This window comes from Strix uralensis, chromosome 2, assembly GCF_047716275.1.
Source record: "Strix uralensis isolate ZFMK-TIS-50842 chromosome 2, bStrUra1, whole genome shotgun sequence".
Classification (NCBI taxonomy): domain Eukaryota; kingdom Metazoa; phylum Chordata; class Aves; order Strigiformes; family Strigidae; genus Strix; species Strix uralensis.
This window is the reverse complement of record NC_133973.1, coordinates 66,196,537-66,218,024: the sequence shown is the minus strand read 5'-3', so window position 1 is coordinate 66,218,024 and position 21,488 is coordinate 66,196,537. Positions and strand designations below refer to the sequence as shown.

The window sequence follows — 21,488 nt, the reverse complement described above, 5'->3', positions numbered from 1 at the left end:
TTTTCAGTCTCAGAGCTTAAATAACAGCAGCTATTCTACTATCAGCTTAAAATAATATTTCAGCAGACTCCTTCCCCAGTTTCCCCAACACCTGAATGGTACTCTAACTATAGGCTTTAGAAGGAAGAGGCTAATACTTTTAATTTTGGTAGCCACAGAGCAACTGCTTATGTAACTTTTGAAGCGAGAAGAGGCTTATAACTTGGATTATTATGGAAGAAATGGGACCATCTTTCCTCAGTGAAGCATTCTTACAAGCATAAAACAGGTGTGGTACTTAACTACTGATGGTTGGTAGTATGAGGCCAGTATCCTGGAAAGATTCAATGATCTTGAAAGGAGAGAGGACTGCTCTGAGTTTACAGCACATACACTTCATTTCTGCCATGTAAAGATAAGCCTTTAGCTTTATGTCTAGAAAAAGACAGACTTTCCCTTACCAAAACCAGCATGCATCATTAGAAGTTGTATCCAACTTCTAGAAAGTCTCACACAGTAAAAAAAGCACAAATAGGAACCGAAGTTCCTTACCTTCATACAAGTTGACTAGTTATTCACGAACAGGTTTGGACACAAAGACAGTGAGTGCCAGATTAATACTTAAATTTGCTGTGAAATGGCCACTGTCATTTACATTCTCTCTGGAAGTAAGGCCTGTAGTTCAGGATATGCATATGACATACAGAGTTCGACCCATAGTCAAAAATAGCGTAAGTGTAAGGCCTAACACACTTCACAAACTCAAGCAAGTGTATCAGAAAAAGCAGTATTTATTGTTTAAATGCGCAAAATGCTATTTATAATGTATTACATCATTAATCCAGTGATTTAAATTTAAAATATACAGTTATTTGGTACAGAACGCTGGCAGGGTTTCAGGGTTTTTTGCCAGTAACACAGTGGTTCTATTTTGATGTTTTTGTCTCTGATGGATTTTCCCCAGTGTCTAGTGTCTTCAGCAATCTGAAAAGGCCAGCTGCTTCTCGTATCCGACTGAACTCAATACAGAATGCTTGCACTTCTATAAACAAGTCCTGTACATTAATAATTTTGTTTCTGATTAAAGACTGGAGAAAGACACAGACAAGACGTACCAGGCGGTTCTGAAACAGAAGAGAGATGGTTTCATAATCCAAATAGATGTTTGCAACCAAGTCAGTTAAAGGACTGTTGGCCCCCAGCAGTACAACTGAGGCATTTCAGGAGCAATTTCGCTTCGGCAGTAATCTTGTTCCCAAGATTTGTATGTGCTGCCCTTACTCTTCCATGTCCCATACTACTACCATATTTAAAAAATGGAATCTGCTTTATAATAATGTACTTCTGGATACAGGAGCTTTCTCAGGATTAGTCCCATGCACAAATGAAGCACCACATCTACCTACTATACTTAATTTCTTTATTACATAATTTCTGAATAGGCAGAGAGAAGGGATCTTAGCTTAAGATGATATCACCACTAGGGTCTTGCTTAGTCTTTATTTTCTACAATAACATAATAAAGAAAAATGAAGAAGCTTCACTTCTCAAAATTCCCCAGTCACCACATGATGAAGGCACTCCAGATGGGAAGTGACAGGAGCAGAACTGATCCCAAATTTGTTTGGTGGGAAGTGCTCTGTTATTGAATTAGCACCTGACCCTCTTGCTCCATTTTAGAAGGAAAGACAGTACCAGGGACACCTAATCCAAGAACATGCCTCAGAGCTCATGGCTCAATTTCCTTCCTGATTCAGTGCAAAGATGGAATCTCAGAACTGCTCCTCCTTCCTAAGGGCTGCTTGGGTAACACCTTGAAGATCATGCTGGGAGTTGGGACATGGAAACTTAGGAACTGGCACCTACAATTTGTCATACACAGATCCACTCACTAACCATCTGCTTTATACAGAGTACATTTTTCATCAAGGACAAAAGCAGATCTTTATCATTAAAGTGGTCTCATACTTCACATATTGTGTGAGAGAGTTGAACCCAAACCTTTCTCTAAAAGCAACTATATACATGAACAATGTTTATCAGACAGAACTGAGAAGACTTGAGATTAAGTGTCCAAAGTATTTTAGATTATTTGACACTGAAAATAAGATATCAGCTATCTTTACAGGAACTGAGCTTACTATTGCAAAATTTGCTACCTATACCAAGAAAATTCAGAAACTGAGCAACTTATTTCCTTCTCTGCTACACAAAGTTGCAAGAGTAACTTTTGAGGAACATGAAACTTGGAACAAAAGTACAAATGCAAGATAATGGTTGACTCCCAATTTCTGAGGATCATGCCTCTTTCAATAGGAGTGTTTTTGTACCATACTTTTCAAACAAAACATCTTGTGTCTCAGTTGCTGTGAGGCCTCATACACAGTATTAACAAATGTTAGATCTCTCAAACTTTGCACCCTACTTGGTGATCGGTACATGTTCCTTGACCCTCTGTTCTTTTTTGTCCCGTGTCCCTGAAGCACAGCTGCTATATGCTCTCAGCAGCCCCTCTGAACACAGTGTCCCACCCTGTGGGCACACTCTCAGCTGCAGCCCAGGTCTGCTCCTATTTTCCTATTCTACCAAACATACAGGCACAGCTACTCAGCAGGTCACAGATCAAGCCACCCATGTGTATCTGGCAGAGTACGAAAGCAGAAGCATCAGCAGCCACCAAAAGATAACAAATGGTTAGTCATCATCCAGAAGGGTACTGAGAACAAGACAGAGGGGTTTTTGCTGTTATCTAAAACCACACTGCACCCATATTCTGTGTACTGCATGCAATTGTCGTCTCTGCAGCTTAAGGATATAGTAGAGCTAGAGAAGGCACTAAAGGAGGACACCAAAAAAGCTTAAGGGAAAGGAACAGCTGCCTTGTTGCAAGAGACTAAAGAGGTTACAGTCCCTCCATGTTGAGAGGAAAAAGCGAGGCAGAACTTGGTCAAGATTCACAAAGCCTTGGGTAAACTGAACATGGAACTTCTTCCCCAATGATGTATCCAAGAAAACAAGTTCTACTGGGCACTTGGTGAAACCAACAGATTGGTTTATGATAGAAGGAAGTACCTTGCACAGCATGTAGACAACCATACATGCCAAAGGTGTGGAAACCTCCCCAGGGGGTAAAGATCCTTGAAGACTACAACTTGCATGCTGGTACTGAGGAATTATGACAGGCTTGGGAAGCAGAGTACAGTGTTGGGAAGACAAAACAGAAGGTTTTTAGGTCTTTGAGGAGATCTGCAAACTGTTGTAGGTCACGATTGGAGGGCAAGACTTAGACGTGAGTTTTGTTAACGTCACCTCAAAGGTCTGGAAGTGGTAGGCACACTTGTACAGAAAAGAAACTTGAAGCTTAAGACTAAGCAGAAGGCAAACAACTAATACTGGGGGTGAAGAAAAGGCACACTGAGTGACAGATAAACCTTGTGCATGTAAGGACCCAAGTCACATAAAACTGCAGTTTTGCCAGGAAGAAGTTTATTATGTCTACAGAAAACCAGAGAACAGTAATTACCTGTGAAGTCTTGTAAAAAGGTGAAGAAACCTCTGTTAAACACTATAAAGAACTGCATAGTGTGTTAGAAAAAAACCCCCACATGCCTTTGAAATAAAGAAGCAGTTAAGACAGAATAACTTAATGTTATCAGCCTTATCTCGACACATACAGAGCAATACATGGGACTCTTTTTCCTAACCAATTTACTGAAGTACTCACCTGCATATATTTGTCTTTAATCTGTTCACAGGTGGAGATACAATTGGAGATATAAAGATGAATAAATTCAGGTGGGAGATCAACTGCAGTAGTAAGCCTGTTCAAATTAAAAATATCCAGTGGTTTATGAAGCCATAAATCTAGTGATCCCATTACAAAACAGATGAGTTAGACCTGTGATATTAGGTCACTGCCAGTCATGTCATACAAAGCTGATTTCTGATCATTTAAATTTCTTCATTAACTTTTTTTTTTAACTCTGACACAGTACAGAAGTTGAGTTAGATTGGTTTCCAGTATATTTGACACACCTACAAACACTTGCTATGTATTACACAAATGAGTCAATGATACTAGTTTCCAATTTACAGTGAAGCCCCCAAGCTGTCCAAGTACCAAGATTCTTCTGCAATAAGCAGTGCAATACAACTTTGCTTATTCATATTTGAATTTCAGGTACTGAACCTAGATACCGAACTCCTTCCTTAAGTATACAAGCAGAGTAGCTCCTTTGTTGTGGCAAAAGATCAGTTTCCCCAGTTCCTTCTGATCCAAATTTTAGTCCTAGGAACTGAAACAATATGAATATTTGCAGATCAAATAAAAGAGACCCTGATTAGATGAAAATGTTAAGTAGAGATTAATGATGCACAATAATCTCAGAAGCTTCGTACTACAGAAGACCTGGAGAACTACTGCATCAAAGAATGAATGGTATTAGTGTATTTTTAAGGGTTAACAGCAAAGCACACCTATTTGTGGTTTAACAATACTGACTACTAAAGTATTCGAGCTGCCACTGTTACTTAATTGAAAAAGCAATACAGCTCTCAAAGTAACAACATACACTAAATGTAGAACTGCCTTAAAGTTACAACAGAATTTGACCAAAGTAACTCTAACCAGTCCTATCTCTAGTAGTGAAGGTGGGGGACAACAGGAAAAACAGTGCATGTTTTAGACATTTCAGATTCAAGTTTTTGTGTCATTTCACCTAAAAATCAGTGTCTCCCTGTTTGCACTGACAGTCATTTTGCAGTTTGAGAAGAGTTGTTTCTATGGTAGTTACGCTGTGGAAGAACCAGCATGCCTGACTGGTGGTGCAGCAATCCTGAACAGGAGTAAAAGCTCTTTTCTTACCACTAGTTCTCTGTGACCAACTTCAGGGCAGTAACTACTGTCAGTCTGCACCAGTAGGAAGGGATTTATTGCAGAAATGTTTCTTTTCTCAAATGATATTTAAGGTGTAATTCAACTCTGCTGCAGAGACTGCTGAACAGGGCTGATTTGGTTGTTCACATTCAGTAATTGCCAAGAAACAGAAGAAAGTAGTGGGAGAGATGCATTTTTGTAGTTTGTGGTGATTAGCTTGTCTGAGAAGTTTTCCCACTGAAGGGGCTAGCATTCCTGTTAAGAAAATGGGTTGTACCTATACGCAGAAGCTATTCCCAATGAAGAGAGGGCATGAATGCAAAGCAGTACAGCTATTTAACAATACCACCTTTTGTTCACTTAATCCGCATCAAGAATGCAAGTTGCGTTTAAGCAGATTAGTGTGGCATTAACTTTTTGTGGAGGATTCTCACAATAACTGCCCTTTGTCCCACTGTAGTCTTCTGTCTTCCACACAAGCATACCCCAAGAAGGATCAAAATTAACATTTCCAGATGTCCTAATAAAACACAACTGTCACCTGAGTTGAAAAAGAAGACAGAACCTAGAGATGAGGCTAATTTTTAGATACGAGAAAAGAAAGGGAATTTTTCCATCAGGAACAACTGGACTGTGACCCATTAGAGGGAGTGACAGTCACTACAGTGACAAAACCATACTTGCAGCTTCCTGGGACATAGGACATGTACTTGCTAGTGAAATTTATACATTAATCGGGAACCTGATGTCTGAATAAAAGTTTAGACATATTATAGATTGCAGTGACAGACTCCCTCAAGTGATAACCATTTTAAATACTGCTTTGAGCTGAACATATCAGTTTGATAAAATGACTTTCTAGTAATTATCAACTCCAGTTGAAGTTATCCACAACACAATATATTTCCCCATTCTTTTCCAAGTAGAAACACTTTGCTAATGTTAACACAGCGTTTTATTTGAATAAGCCTCTCCATTTTTGGAGCAGGGACTGAAAGATTAACTAGCATAGCACCTGTGCAAGAAATGTGCTTTTTACCAAACCTAGTATGGTAAAATATGGTATGTTATACATAATTAATATAAAAGTATAATTTTCATTAAAGCAAAATTTGGATTATTATATAACTATAAATAATATAAAATTTAATATATATGCCTCCACCATCACATCTTTCTGCTGGGAAACTTTGGGGTTTTTTCCTGTTAAGTTGCAGTTTTGCTACTGCTAATAGGAAGCTGTTAACATTACAGTAATACTTTAAAATAGCACTGCTGTAAAAAGGAACTTCAAAATCGGCAGTACTCTCTGAACTTCACACTGAAGATGTTCAAGAGGTTCAATTCTTTATCACCAATCCACAGCTAACTTTACAAACTTAGTCTGGACTAAAATAAGAGGTTTTCTTCTTTAACTACAGGCACCACCAATAAGGAACTACACAAAAAGCAAGTAAAGCTGTTATGAAAGAAACAGACTTAAGACAGTCCAGTAGTCATAGAAAGCAACAAATCCACAGCACCCTCTTCCTCTGCAGGATTAATCAGAGCACACTAAGTCTTATTATTAGAAGAGTATTAGAAAAACAAAACACAAACAGCATAGAGAAATTGAAAAGGGAATGATAATTTGATACTCTTTTCCTTCACTGTAATCTGACTAGTCATTTCTTCAATTCTTGTTACTTCTGGTAGTCTTTGGAACTCATCCAAATACAGCCCTGTGGCCAGCCTCACAATTACTTAATAACTGTTCAGTTATTTATTTTACATATTTAAGGAAACTTTCTTAGATTTGAGATAGCACTCACCGATTTACAACTTCCATTGAATGTAAGGACATGTCCATGTTGACCAAGACAGAAAAATACTCTGTTATTTGACTAGATTGCATCAGTTTTAGCAACATTTCTATAGCTACTAAAGGATTGTTTTCAACCAGGTCTGGCAATTTGGCAGGAGTGAGACCAATATGGTAAACAAGCTTGGGGTCCTTTTCCAGTTCTCCAAGGAGCTGTAAAGAAAAAAAAGACAACTCAGGTTTTTTTTTTTCCCCCCTATCTATTCACATTACAGCTTGAAGAAACTGCTATAATACATCTAAGCTACAAGAGAATGATAACCCTTTAGATTTAGGCATCTCTATTGAAAGACACTGGAGGTATATTTTAAAATCTGTATGTAAAGGCAACTGTGCCCATAAAACCTTTAATAAGGCATTTAGTGGTCTTTCATCAGTGGGTGGCAAGGGAGGGAGAAAAAAACATGAAAAGTTTCAGCCTTCTGTAGCTTCCTGTTCAGCAGAAAGAAACCTCAATTTTGAGTTCACTGTCACAAAAAGTTCTGTAAATAAATGATATTTTATAGTGTTAGTATAATAATTATAAAAAAATCCCACTGAAATTAGGGGTAATGCTATCAGATTGAGGGAAAAAAAAATAGTTCAGTGTTGGCACTTCTGAAATAATTACTTATCGAAAGCTTCCACATAAGCATGGACAACTTCGTTATAAGATTTTTCCATGCAGAAGATTATTGGTGCCACTTATTGATCAACTCTAACTATGTCCAGTCGATGCTATGAAGTTTAAAGATTTCTTCCTTATTCATACAAACCCAAGTCAAAACTCTTGGGTGTTTACAGTTTAAAGTCCTTGCAGTTTCCTGAATCCAAACACAGATCAATTAAAGTGATACAAGTTTTCTAAAATACATGAGTTAATAGCTTGTTAGAAAATCATTTTAGACAGAAAAGTGCATGATACTTACCTGTGTTTGCTGGGGGGAAGTCAAGGGACTTTTAAAAGCTTTTGCCATGATTCTTTTTATCTCAACTCCAGTGCTGTTCTTAACACACATTGATTTATCCCACTGAATTGTGTGATCTGGCTCTATTGGATTTAACCATGCCAATTCATCCTCACATATATGGAGTGGAGGTGGTGGTCGAATAAACTCTGGTCGAAAGTGACCTAAAATGGCAACAATGTGAAGTATTTTTTAAGCTTCGGGTATTGACTTTTACACCAGTACAAAAAGAAGACTCCGAAGCCCCCATTTCTTTAAGTTATTATAATACTAAAACCAGCATTACAATCCTTTGCCTCCCAGAAAAACATTTATTTCTGATTTTTAGCGATGCTGTTACATAGCTTGTTTTTCCTTGATTCAGATCACTAAGTTACTGATTCTATGGTCTGTTTTCCTTCCACAGTAACTGCTTCCTTGGAAGGTGTTCACAGTCAATGCAAATCTTAGCGTAGGGGACTAAGATCTGAGGGGCATCAGAGCCAGTGTTTTCACCAACAGATGAAACGGGTAACAGCTTGAAGACAGGCTCCAGATTTTTAGAAGTTTGGAAACACGAACACTACAGAGTCTGATCTGGAGACAGCCTGACAGTTCTGCACTGTTTCATTCATCTTCATTCCCATTTCATACCTTCAAAATACTTCTGAATTACATTACATTTCATCTGGAGAGGTATATTAACATAGCATGTCATGAGTTACAGAAACAAAGATGTGAAAATGCACATACTTTCTATAGGAGGTTTTGGTCCACTCACTAGGGCTTCCGTGATCTGGGAGGCAACAGAACTGTCAAAACCAGAGTTGGAAGAATCTGGGTCAGGATCGCTGAGAATGCTGGGGAAGCTGGCCTTGCTCTGTGTTGGCAACTCGGACTGACGTTCTGAAAGAAGGCCAGTCCATAATATTAAAGCATAAAATTGAAACAGAGATGCCTGGAATACTAAAAGTAGTGAGAAAAAAGCAGCTTTAGACAAGAACTAGCTTAAAAAAACCCAGATAACATCAACATGAAATTTAGTACTGTGTCAGGCAGCTAGTACTCAAGAGTGATGGTTGACAGGCCAGGGACAGAGGTATGCAGCAAGGATAAAGAAGAAATAGAAATTAATCTGAAACATAGTCTTGGCTTTAGAAAAGGTAACTGATGTAATCTGTGTCTAAAAGCATGTTAGTAGGTTCCCATGGTACTCGTGAAAGAGTTCACATGCTATATCTAGTTTTGCAATCACTTCTTCTCACAGTAGGGAAGTGAAAAATCTACACAGATACATTTACAGACTCTGCAGCGATAATGGTCATACTAGACCTGAAGTCAGCTATTCAAATTCATCCAAAACATTTCAGTGGAGCTGTGTAAGCTACTTTTGCATTCGCTATCAAGCTACAGTAAGAGCTTGTGTGGAAAAAGATGTTTAATTGTTATATGATTCTACATACATCCTCATTAAAGCAAACCTGAGAGGAGCTGAAAGTGTCCCTTTCAAGGCCAAATTACAGGACATAAACAAGTTACAAAAATAATATTAAGGTTAGTATATACAGCTGAAGACTTGAAGAAACTGGCCAAGAAGAAACTGTGTGGCTCGACACTTGCACTGTCAGATTTTCAGGTGTTCTTCTGTCACAATCTATCACTCTTCTCTACCTGAAGACTTAATGGCTGATCTTCTATATTCTCTGTACTATTGAGAGATCATGTTTTCCATTGCTGTGGCAAAAAATCCCCATCAGACAAAAAACAGAAGAAAACCACTACAGAACACCACCTGACACTCCTTCCCCCCACCCACTTTAACCGAGAACATTAAGAAGCAGATTAAGCCTTAAGTAATCTGAAATCCAAAATTGTTGGTACCACACAAGGAATCCCTTGAAAAAGTTCGACATGAAACTAAACACCATTCCTTTTCCTGATTAATTAAGCGTAGTGCTGTCAGATTTAGTGTATTGTCCCTATCGGTTCTAAACAAAGTGTGCTCGCTCTTTTTTGTGCAACCATGTTGACCCTTTCCAGCCTCCCATGCACATGAACTACTTCATATAACTCCAAATCCATAAGAGATGCTGAAACTGTGACAAAAGGATAATCCAAACAAAGCACCACCCACTGCTAATTTCTTTTTTGGCTTTCTGTCCTACTTCATTCAATTATTTCAGATCGCGCAAACATTTGCATATATGCTCACTGAAGCAGCATAGCAGGATATGTCTTTCTGTTAAAAACAACAACTAGCATACTTCCCAGTTATTTTCAAAATAACAACTTTAAAGTCAAAGTCCAAATCAGCTGGTTTATAAAACATGTCTTCTACTTTACAAACTGTTTCAAACTCCATCTTGTGAGTACCTTCATTTAGCCACCGAACAGAAGGGTTGATTTAACAAATGAAGTTCCATGGGGAAAAAAAAAAAGGTATTGGGTGTCTTTTTTCAGTCTTTTCATTTATAGTCTAGAACTTAAATCCATCAGTTGGCAAAAGTAAGTCAGTGATTTGTCTGTATCCTCAATTTCAAATGACTAATGCTGCTTAATCAGAAATATAAAAGTTTAAGAGGCAGTCCTCCAATTCACTGATTTTAGAAGCCTGCATGAGCCTTTAAATATATGCATTGAAGCTCAAAAGCTCACTCTCCCTCACTGCTTCAAGAATTAGGGCTGCATCAACAGTTTCAGGTAAGCAGAAGCCACAATTAGAACATGATGATTTAACAAGAAAGAATACAGTACCTTGAACTAAGACATCTAAATTTAAAAAAAGTAATCTGAAAACAATCACTTAGGTTCCTTTATGGAGCTGGGTTTTTTTCTTCTTACAGGTAAAAAGAAATTGTCTTTGATTCTTAAAGGAAAGCTCTACAATGTATTACAAACTTTAATACAGGACAATTACTCTTAAATAAGGGTTAGCAGACAAAACTGTTAGGAGCACTTTGCCATAAGACCCATCCCTGCAACTAGTCAAAAATTACATTTTTGATATGGTAACAACACTGTATCAAAAACACCTCAGGATCAACAAAACCAAGTTACAGGGAGAGACCGAGGCTCCAATGAACTTTCTGTAGACCAGAGGGAGAAGAGAATAAGGCAAGTTTTAATACTCATTCCCAAGATGCTCTATTCTAACTTATTTTTGGTTTGGTTTTTTTTTTTTTTTTGGAGTGGGGGGGACGGGGGATGGGGGGACAGGGGACAGTCACAGATGACAACAACAGACCATAAAAACAAAAAAGAAAATCAAAACTAGAAAAACCACTATACAGCTGCAAGTGAATTGTCATAATGAGCTCTCAAGTTCAGAAGACAAGCCGAGTATTTTTTTCTTCCCTTTACAAAAAAGAAGGATTGGGATAGATATGCTGACTGAAAAAATTTAATGTTTTCTAAATTATTTAAATTGATTAAAAGCAAGTCAAAATCATCCTGCTCTAAATAGCCCTGAATTTGTCTCAGGGACCACAATTTTAAAGGGCCACCAAATCTCACAGCTGTTATATTCTGTGAAATGCTGGGGGGAAGAGCTGTAAACCAAACACCCTAAACACCGTATCTAATCACCATCACCCTGCACCACCTTCATCCTGCATATTGTATCATTAGGAGAAATATACTGAAGACTTGTGAAAAACTCACAGACCTTCCAAAACACAACAGACAAGAGGCATCACAATATTAAAACAAGCAAAAGATTTATCTTCTAAGAAAGAGAATAGAAAGCAGACGTTTATTCTAGGGAGCTACAGCAAGAAGTCTGAGAAAGACAGCATAAAGCTTTTTCAAATGCAGCTTGTTTTGTTACATAACTCCTACAACTGCTCAAAAGCAATTAATTATGCATGTTTACTGGATTACATAAATAATGATACAAGCACATCTTACAGGGCTTAATTTTGCAAAGCACCATTAATGACTTTGTACTGTACTTTAAGCCATCACTGCCTTCTCTTTCAAAAAAAAAAAAAAAAAAAAAAAAAAGACAAGTTAAAACGCGCGGCCTAGAGTACCCATCCACACAACTACAGTTTTGAGGTTCTCTGCATGTTTCATTTTTAATGAGAACAAACTGTTCAGAAGGTAAACACAGTGCCAAGGGGAAAACAAGTAAAAACAAATGAAAAAACTCCAGGCTTCTTTGAGTCATCACGTATGCCTTGTGCTAAAAATCACAAGTTACCTTAAATTTCACAAAATCTGAATTCGCTGAAGTATTCTAGAAAGCACAGACAGGGTGAACAGAACAAGAACCAGAAGGGTTTGTCTCATCTGTGACTGTATGTTAGGGTATTCAATTTGCATTTTCAAAAGATCCCACAGTCTGGAAATAGTAGCTAAGGAGGACACCAGAGGACATTTGTACTCTGTGAACGAGGGACAGTATACCACAGCATAACAAGTCCATGTCAGATTCTGCAGAAAAACTGACAATACCAAGATACAGTTGCAGGATGGAGAAAGCCTAATTAATGCCTGACTTCAGAGCAATAAACTGCATTGTACAGATATAGAAGAGGGATGGTCAGTTTTCAAGCAAGTGGGTCCATTTGCATGTACCTAGGAAAAAAACACTATTTTTTGGTGTTCAAACTGGATCCTTGTTCCCAACGATATTTTCTATTTCAGATTAGCTCCAGATATGACTCATCAGTCAACGTGATCAGAACAACCATGTTCCTGCTCCTTTTCTCCTGTCAAAGGACAAGCATCACATTGCTTTTCTTTTCAATCTAGTAAAAGTAGACCACCTTCCCACTCTTGAGCTAACGCTGTAAGATCTGACTTTATTTTATAAAACTGAAGATGTAATTGTAATAGCCAATTTGCCAGGTACAGCGGAAATTCTGGAATATGACAGTGTGACAGTTATGCCTGTTCTCTCATACTAGGAATACTGCAAAGAGTGAAAAGGGATAAAAATACACCAATAAAAAAATCACCCCAAAAAAACCCCCACAAAGCTTTAGATGAAAATCTTCCTACGCTTGCAAAATATCCTCATGTTTAAGACAGTGACATATATGCTTAAAAAGCTGGTTCTTAAGTAGAATAAAACAGTTAAAATGCAATCTCTGCTTCAAGTTTTTCTATGTGCTTGAACATGGGCTTGAAGACCCTAAAGCATAGTTCAACTTTTTTCATATTTAGGATAGACAAGAGTGTTTCTCAGGTAACTCATAGCCACATTACAATTAGCATTTCCATTCATAAGTGAACCACAGCCGCAAACCTTCCTTACCTGCTAATGCCAGCTGAAGCCCACTTATATCCACTGACTGGGCCATGTTCCCCACGTCCATGGAAGCAATCTGCCGAGGAGTCTTCTTGAACAGTTCTCTAGGGGGGGCCAACATCAGCTGAGAAAGAAAGAATTTTTCTGGAGGAGTAATGGGAGGTAAGAAGCCTGTGGAGACATAATGAAAAACAACCTGATTTTTAAGGCAGTAGCATTAACAGTTTCCATATGCTTCACATAGAACAAGCAAAACTCTAATACAAACTAGTGTTTTAAGGCAAGATGAGTGCAGCTGAAGAGTCTTTGTGCGTACATACAGAACTGTTATCTACTCAGCTCCTGAAGTGATGTAAAATTTGGGGGGGTTGGACCAGACGATCTTTAAAGGTCCCTTCCAACCCAAACCATTCTGTGACTCTGTGAAAACAGAGCATTACACTGATGGGTATCATGCATCTTGACATGCAACATCCGATGCTAAGTCAGTCACAGTGGTTTCTTTACACACTTTCCCATTTAGACAACTAGTGGGCTATTAAGTATGACCAGACATTGCAATTCATACTGTAAGTTACAGAAGCAATTTTTTTTAGAAACAGATTTACCCATTGCTGTCACGCTTGTATTTACTGAGATGTGAAAAAATACTTCACTCTCACGGTTCGTTTTTTTTTTAAGAGGTTTGTTTCACAGCTTTAAAGCTGTCAAAAGCCTCCTATTACCTCCGGGTTTTCGCAACGGCTTTCTCCCCAGAATTCCGTGTTGTGGTCCAACCAAGCGGCCTATCTCACATCAAGCCTAAAGACACTCGCCATGAAAAACTCCCACCGCTTTTTCCAGACGCGGAAAGCGAAACCGACGGGCGGGAAGCCGCGATCGGGCAGCGGTAAGGAAGCCGCGCCGCTGAGCGGTGCCTCCGCCGGGTCCTCCCCCACCGGGAGGTCTCCTCTGTCCGTGTGTCCGTCCCCGTCCCCCCCTCCGGCCCGGCCCGGCGGCGGGACGCACCTGAGAGCGGGGTGCGCTCGGCCTCGTCGCCGCCGCGCTCGGGCGCGGGGTTGAGGAGGTGGGCGAAGACGGCGGCGAAGGGGTTGGCGGCGAGGGGCTCGGTGCGGTACATCTCCCAGAGGAGGTAGAGGGCGGTGAGGCGCTGCGCGGGGCTGGGCAGCAGGTCAGGCTGCTGCAGCAGCAGGACGAGGACGGAGCCCAGGCGGAAGTGCTCGGCCTTGCCGAAGTAGTGGTGGAAGGCGCTGGAGAGGCCCTCGAAGGTGCTGCCGCCCGCCTCCTCCGACACGATGCTCAGCAGGCTCGACAGCTCCTTCGGCGACAAGCTCATCCTGCCGCCCGCCGCGCCGCCGCCCGTCGCGCCGCCCGCCTCGCCCGCCTCCGCTCCCACCTGAGTGCCGGGCGCCGGGCTCCCCCCGCCCCCGGGCATCCGCCCCCGCCCGCCGCCGCCGCCGCCGCCGCCGCCGCCCGCTCCAGCCCCGCCGCTCCCCGCTGCCGTAACGCCAAACGCGGCCTGTCGCGCCGGCCCCGCTTTACGGCACGGCCGTAAGGGGAACGGCGGCCGCCGGGGCGTTCCGCCGGGGCGACGAGGAGACACGCACACGATTGGCCGCGCGGCGAACCGCGCCCGCGCCCCCGCCTCGCGGAACGGGATTGGCGGAGAGGCCCGGCGGGGCGGGGCTGGCGGGGGGATGACTGATTGGCTGCTGCCGCGCGGCGCCGCGCGTTCCCGCGCCGTCGGGTCCAGCAGGGGGAGCCTGGGCCCGGGTTCGGGGCTGCGGAGCCGCCCGGGGTGGCGGGGGGATTTCACCCCCGCTCCGCGCTGTGAGGGGCGGCCCCGCGCCGGCCGGGGCGCGCTGCCCGCAGCGAGAGAGCTGTGGCTGGCGGCCAGGAGGGAGCGGGGCCGGCCCTGCGCGGGGAGCCTCCTCTGGGGGCAGCAGGCGGGCCGAAGCAGAGCGCCGCCTGTCGGTCCCGCCGCCGCTGCCTCTCCCTGCCCGGGTGTGGGTGCAGCCATTTTCTTCTGGCCGAGGAACACCCCACCCCTGTTTCGTGTGACTACAGAGCAGTTACACGCCTGATTCCGTCTCCCCGTGAGATCATCCCATTGCTCTCTGGAAGAAGGGAAGCCTCCACCCCAGACACCTTCCACTGTCGTCACCCCGAGCGGGAGCGAGGGCACGTTCCACACACTGTGAGGGGTTGCACGTTCTCTAGGAGGACCACCAAAACGAGAGACGCACCAAGGCCGTGCAGCCGTGGTAACCTTGCCTTGCCTCCGGAGTTGAAAGGGAAGGGTGGTGTTCCCCTGCTCTTGCTGTCGGCCTCTGCCCTGCCTACGGGGTGTCCTGGAGGGCAGCGTTTGTCCATTTCTTTGATCCAGTTCAGCTGAGAACTATTCGCGTTGCTGCTGGTGTTCTCGGCAAACCCCATCTGAAGGATGGTGAGCTGCAGTAGTGCATGGCTGGAAGTCAGGGATGGAAGAACATCCCTGTTAAGTGCGATGATCTGTTTCACCAGCTTTTCTTGTGGAAGGGCCTCTTGAGGGACAGCAGCTCACAGATGCATCAGGTATACCCAGAGGAAGTGCTGAGGGTGTGGCCTGGAGGAAGAGCTTTCTGTGGTATACGCTGAGAGAAGAAGGGCTTGGAAAGCCCTGAGAGCAGACACTGCTGCTGCTGTCTGATTCTTCTAGTATCAGTACTCCTCTCAAGTCACCCAGCCCAGGAGACGTTGGCTTTCTTGTTAGCCATACTGGTGTAAGAGATGGGATTCAGTTTCTAAAATAATATGAATTGAAAGCAAGTGTTCTGCACATAGACCAAGTAATAGATGTGTTCCTTAATTCACATTATTGATGGGAAAGAAACCAAGATCTGAGAGGTGTAAAGGCTTCATGTACATATACAGATGTTAAAAAATGATGACTTTGGGAAAAAAACAGGGACTGCAGCCATGAGTGAGGCGTGATCTGAAAGCCTTGATGGTAGAACAACTACTCACCAGATGACTAGATCGCAGAGAAAGGTCTTCTTGCAAAATACGCAGCTAGAATTGTAAAGCAGATGGAAGAGGATGCCAGTGGGCTTCCTGCCTTGACCAGCGTATTTGAGGAAACAAAGTAGTCCTTGGAGGTTCGGGCCAATTTAGAATTTTCTAACAACTGCAGCAAGGACTTTAATTGTAAGATTCAGGAAGAAGATCGAAGGATTGTAAATTGCTGAGTAAGTAATCTGTATAGGTGTGCAGTAGGGCTAGCTGGAAAACTTGGGAAAGCATGGGCATGAACAAGAGCTTCCCACACTTGTGATACATAGAAGTAGTTGAATATCTTCAGTCAAACAATGTGAAACCTCAGTAGTTTAGAGAGGAAGACTCTGTGGGAGAAGAAGGTGCCTCATAAGTCATATGGATTTCTATATAAATAGGTAGAAACATGAATTTTGGCAGCTGACTCGAACACTCAGTCTATGAGAAGACAGTTTACAGAGGAGCTGAGGATATACAGAACAGGCCTGCTTTGTCTGCTCCTCTCTCTTGCTGACCTGTAGAGAAATTATAGTTCCCTGTTCCTGTCAGAGGAGGAGGTTTGGTTCTGTGATGTTGAACCTTTGCAATAGATTGGGAAGGTGAAACTATGTCAGTGGTCTGCAGAGTGGAAAAGGCCCAGGTGGCTGTTTCTGGGTCTCTCTTAAAACTGCTAGAGAGACTAGGAGATATGGTTTGATACACTGTACACAAAACCATAGGATGATGTTCATCTAGCTCGGTGTCTTGTCCATGACTCCTAGCAGAAGCATCCAGCAGGTAAAGCACAGAGTGATGCTTTCCCATGTGTACACTTGGCTCCTGGCCACCTGCTCTTTAGGTACTTCCTGAGTCGAAGGTTGAATGTTCATTACTATGATTCCCAGCCCCAAGGAAATATTTTTCTTTGAGCTCTTCTTAAGTGCTCTATGAACCCATTTTTATTTTTGACATGCATAAAACCCTGTGGCAATGAGTTCTGCAGTTTAAGAACCATGCTGTGCAAACCAGCACTTCCTTCTCCACTCTGTTCATTTTTCATCATTCTGTGCATCTCTTAGCATGTCTTACTGTGGTTTTTTCCTCCCTCAGAACATGTCCCCTTCTCTGGCATCCTTGTTCTGTCGTCCTTGCTGCCCTTCTCTGTTTTTGCTACTTCTGCCATATCCTTTTTGAGAAGGGGAGACCAAACTTACATCCAGTATTCAAGCGGCAAGTGTCCCATAGATTTATACACTGTTACAGTATGAGTCCTGGTTATTTCTCTTCTCCCTTTTCTTGTTTGCTCTTTGGAGCCATGAACCTGACACTATAAAAGAACCATCCTCGATGACTTCCTTAGCAGTAATAGGTAGCACCCACCACTACAAAAGGGGAGGATTCCTTCCCCTTCCACCCCACCCTCATTGCAGTATTTTACTTTGCATTTATCAAATATTTGATATCACTGCCATTTAATTCAGTCATGCAATATTATGAAAATCCTCTGCAGCATTTTCCTGCCAGTTTTAGTTTTTACAGTCCTGAATGATTTTTTTCTCACCAGGAAACTTAGCATCGTCCACCCCTTTACATACACACAGGGGGGTTACTCCTCAGTCTCACCTTTGTGCACACAAGTTATTGTCATTGCTGTAGTTTCATGCAATCTTCTCAGTACAGAAATTGGACTTGGTTTTATAGTTTGTTGGATTATCTCCACTGCTTTTTTAAAGATGGGTATCAGACTTGCCACCTTTATTTCTTTGGTACCGAGACCATTTTGATCAGCAGGTTGCACACTGCAGTTCATAGTTTAGCGTCTTCATCCTTCAGCTGATACCAGTCTCTTGGTGAATCTCATCTGATCCTGGTGATGAATAGTGACTCATTTTATGCATTTAATTTCACATCTCTTACTAACACTTCACTGTGAGATAGTTATTTTCACTCGTACCCTATCAGTAAAGGTTCTTGTCTGGGAACATCTCTGAGATCCCATGCAGAGATGCAAAGAATTAATTTAGCTTTTTTCCTAATCCTTCATTGAGGACTTTTGTATGTTGCACTCGTCTGTTGTCCTCAGACTGACCAGCAGATTTTCTGTTTCTGGTGTGCTGGCAAAAGTTGTATTTGGTCATCTGTGAGATGAAGTTTATGGTTAGAAATTATCATGCCTAAAATTGTGCCTTAAATTGAGGGACAGTTTGCTGGGTGCTAATCCAGTCAAATAGACCTGTAATGCTTCTGTCCAGGTGATCGTTTTTGTACAACCTGCTCCTAATAACAAACTCTGCTGAAGACAGCAGAGCAAAAAGAAGAAACATGTTCAGAAACAGAAAGCTGCCTCTTCTTTTCCTATAAATTTCAGAAATCTAAACCACTCTTGGGTAACGTACTTACTGATATAATGGATGTAGAATTGCAGAAATGGACTTCAGAGCAATAAAAAATTTCCCCAATGACTGAGATAGCAAAAAAAATTGTGTGCCTCATACATGGCTAATGCAGCCATCTGAAATTATTTTATCCACATTAAAAGGTTTCTGGTCAGAGCAGGAAAGCTAACAGTTTAGAAGATGGAATACTTTATAGGAAGTGGGATGGGCCCAAGCATCAGTTGACAAAGGGAATTTTGAAGTCACAATGATTTTAGAACAGTTTGCTGTTTCAGGGTAGTAAAAATCTTAATCTAAGAAAAAGATGGGGGTAAAATACTCTTGGGGCAGGAAGTGTAGTAAATGTGCTGCAAAAGAGTTTCTGTAACACACAGAGTGCTGTATTTTGTGGGCACGTGAGTGTGTTGGCTATTCTTGGGCTCAAAACTTGTGTAATGAAGAAGCAAGAGTATGTGATACTGGTGCAGATGCAAATAAAATGAGTTCTCAGCCAGATTTTATTCTGAAATGGAACACATTGCACTTGAGAAGGAAGGTTGGGGCCCCAGGTACCTCACTGGGCCTGGAGGGGGGTGGATTCCGCAGGAGATACATCACTGCAGCACGTTCTCGTGGTGTAAAGAGAAGAGTTTTTTCTGCCTTTGCAGAACAGCGCCTCTGGGAGCAGGCTGAGCATAATCCATTTCTTTTAGATGGTTTATAGAATAGCTATTAAATGGTCAATAAAAACATAAAATATACCTGTCATTCTTTATGTTTGGGTTTGAGTAAGAACCTCAGTAAAAATCATGCTCTGAGTTCCTAAAGAGGGATAAAAGGATTGAGGCTATACTTAAATTACTGACTCTCAGTCTCCTTGTCTCTGTCCTGTTGGCTCATAAATGCTAATACAGATGCAGAGATTCCAGACTAAAAATGACATAGACAATCTAGTTTGACAGGTAACCCTTTGCAAATACAAATAAACCTTTACAAAGAATTTGACTGTTAGTATGCAATTGTTTTAGTATTTAAATGAACATCAGCCTTTGATAAATTGTAATTGTTCCTGGAAAATTATATCCATGACCAAAGAAGCACATTCAGTTTGTTTAGATTTGATTTCCTGAGCTAAGAGAAAGGCCATGTAATTTAACTGTAGAAGTTGTTTTTTCTTCTTTTCTTATTAAAATTGATTATGTAATTGTTTGCTATTGTATTTTAGATGCCAGCCAAGGAACACAAACTGCATTGTAGGCGCTAGGAAAAAAACTGCTAATGAAGGATCAATAGAAGAAGACAGCATTTGGGAGGAGAAAGAAAAAGTGGCAAAGAAGATGTATTAAATTGACTTGCTCTGCAGCAAGTATTTGAGTTTCTTCTAGCAAAAAGGCTGAATACTTAGGAAGCAACTCCCACCAGCATATCTTTTATCCCACATTTCATTTGGGAAGGACACAGTGGGAACGAATTAAAATACACCTTAAAGTCAAAGGGTACATTAAAGCACTTCCAGATTGTTCTGTTTATTCTCATGAGAATTCTCTCTTGTACACAGATTCCTTTCCATAATAATTTAAGTGACCCATCCCATCTGCAGTCTATTTTAAATAACAACATATGAGAAAGAGGAAGGAGTAGGTGCCTTTTGTACGCATCCCTTCATGTGTATCTTTCTAGTGACCACTGCATGTTTTTCTTCCTAGTTCATCTTTCCAATTCAAAACACAGGATAGGACCACCAATGCAGAAACAGATTTCATTATTCCAGGAGTAATCAACAATATTGGCATGCTAACAGTGCCTAAAAGCCTTCCTGAGTAACTGTATGAGAATGCATCTTCATTTATTAGCCAGACCTCAAAGATGCCAAGGGTTCTTGGATACAGCTTGAAGAGCACTTAAGAAACACCAAAAATACCATCTCACAAATGGCTTCGTAAGTGCTGAACACTGGGTGGCTTAGAAATAAACACATTTGTTGCTGAATTCTTTAACTGCTGTGAATTTTAGTGATACTTGTGCATTTTAATCCAGTTTTCAAATGGCAGGTACTCACACACGTAAATTGTTAGTCCACTCACTTGGTTTCTTGAGTGTTAGATGATTCCAGAAGAGATGGTGCTTTGGCCCCAATTAAAACAGTGAAACTCCAGCAGGGTCATACTGACACGTAAAAGCAGCATACAGTATGGCTATTTGCATATATATCTTTGTGTAGACCCTTCTTCTGACTAGGAAACCCTTCTCTGATAACTCAGAAACATCTTTTCCTCAAAAAATGATTTGAAGCAAAATGGTATTTTCATTTGTCCTTTTTTCTTACTGTTTAATCAGACAGGGATTTTTTTTTAATCCATTTGTAATTCTAAAATAGCTGAGCATGTGTTTTGTGTGAAAACATTCAGTATATGCATTGCTTAGGAGCTGTTCACTGTGAACTTTAATTTGAGCACTCAGCATTTTTAATTTGAGCTATGCAATTGCCCATCTGACTCAAATGGGACTATTTCCGTTCCCTGGCTCGATGACTTGATTTATGCTTTATGTTTCTGTTTTCATCCAAAATCAATTTCAGTTGAATCTTTACCTATGCAGATAAAATTGCAGGAGGAAGGACTTTATGCTTAAGCTACAAATTTGAAATCCACCTTCTGAAAGAGTATTCAATAATTCAGAGCTGATTAGAGAGCTCTTGTCCAGGAAGTGGAGGATTCAGATTCTCTTTCTTCCTCTGCTCATAGAGCTTTAAACTCCAGCCCAAGGCTGTGGCTGTTAGGAGCAGAGGGGAGCGTTCATCTCCTCTGCCTGAAGTTACTTTGCTTTGTTTGCAGAGATTCAAGATGCACTGCAAGGGAAAGTGAGTGAAAGCAAGGTCTGATGGTTTTAGTGAGAGTGTGCTTGGTGAGATGCAGGATGGTGGTCTGTGTTGTAGTTCTGCTCTGGGAACAAGGCAAACATGCTCAATGGCAATTGGGTATAAAAGCATGAAAATACATGTGTGTAGGGACTGGAAATCTCTTGTCCCTCTTGCCCGTTTGAAATCCCAGCCGTTGAGAGAGTCACGTCTTCCCATTCTTTCCCTTTAGAAAGAAAATTTCAGAAATTTAGTAAGGAAGCTCTCTTTCTCTCATATGTATATAATTGTATATCTACATACTTACGTATAAACATACACACTCATATTGAAATATTAAACCAAAAG

General features: G+C 41.3%; 1 protein-coding gene across 2 annotated transcripts; it reads right to left on the bottom strand.

The window, feature by feature from the left end:
• Positions 1-750: 750 nt before the first annotated feature.
• Positions 751-14,331, bottom strand: CNOT11 (CCR4-NOT transcription complex subunit 11). 2 transcript variants are annotated; one of them, XM_074859070.1, is made up of 7 exons: positions 13,905-14,331; positions 12,903-13,067; positions 8,396-8,548; positions 7,625-7,827; positions 6,667-6,869; positions 3,704-3,800; positions 751-1,103 (listed from the first exon to the last, which is right to left on the bottom strand). In XM_074859070.1, exons 1-7 carry the CDS (start codon positions 14,329-14,331, stop codon positions 906-908), a joined length of 1,446 nt encoding a protein of 481 aa, XP_074715171.1. In that variant the 3' UTR covers positions 751-905. The 2 variants fall into 2 exon arrangements, with proteins under 2 accessions (XP_074715171.1, XP_074715172.1); XM_074859071.1 differs by lacking the exon at positions 8,396-8,548.
• Between the last annotated feature and the right edge of the window lie 7,157 nt (positions 14,332-21,488).

What these genes read in the sequence shown, in the direction of transcription:
- CNOT11 (XM_074859070.1), bottom strand. Translation starts at nt 14,331, where the DNA reads ATGCCCGGGGGCGGGGGGAGCCCGGCGCCCGGCACTCAGGTGGGAGCG. An exon ending in CGAGCGCACCCCGCTCTCAG is followed by an intron (nt 13,068 to 13,904) that starts GTGCGTCCCGCC and finishes ATGTCTCCACAG; the next exon opens with GCTTCTTACCTCCCATTACT. An exon ending in GCTTCAGCTGGCATTAGCAG is followed by an intron (nt 8,549 to 12,902) that starts GTAAGGAAGGTT and finishes GCCTTCTTTCAG; the next exon opens with AACGTCAGTCCGAGTTGCCA.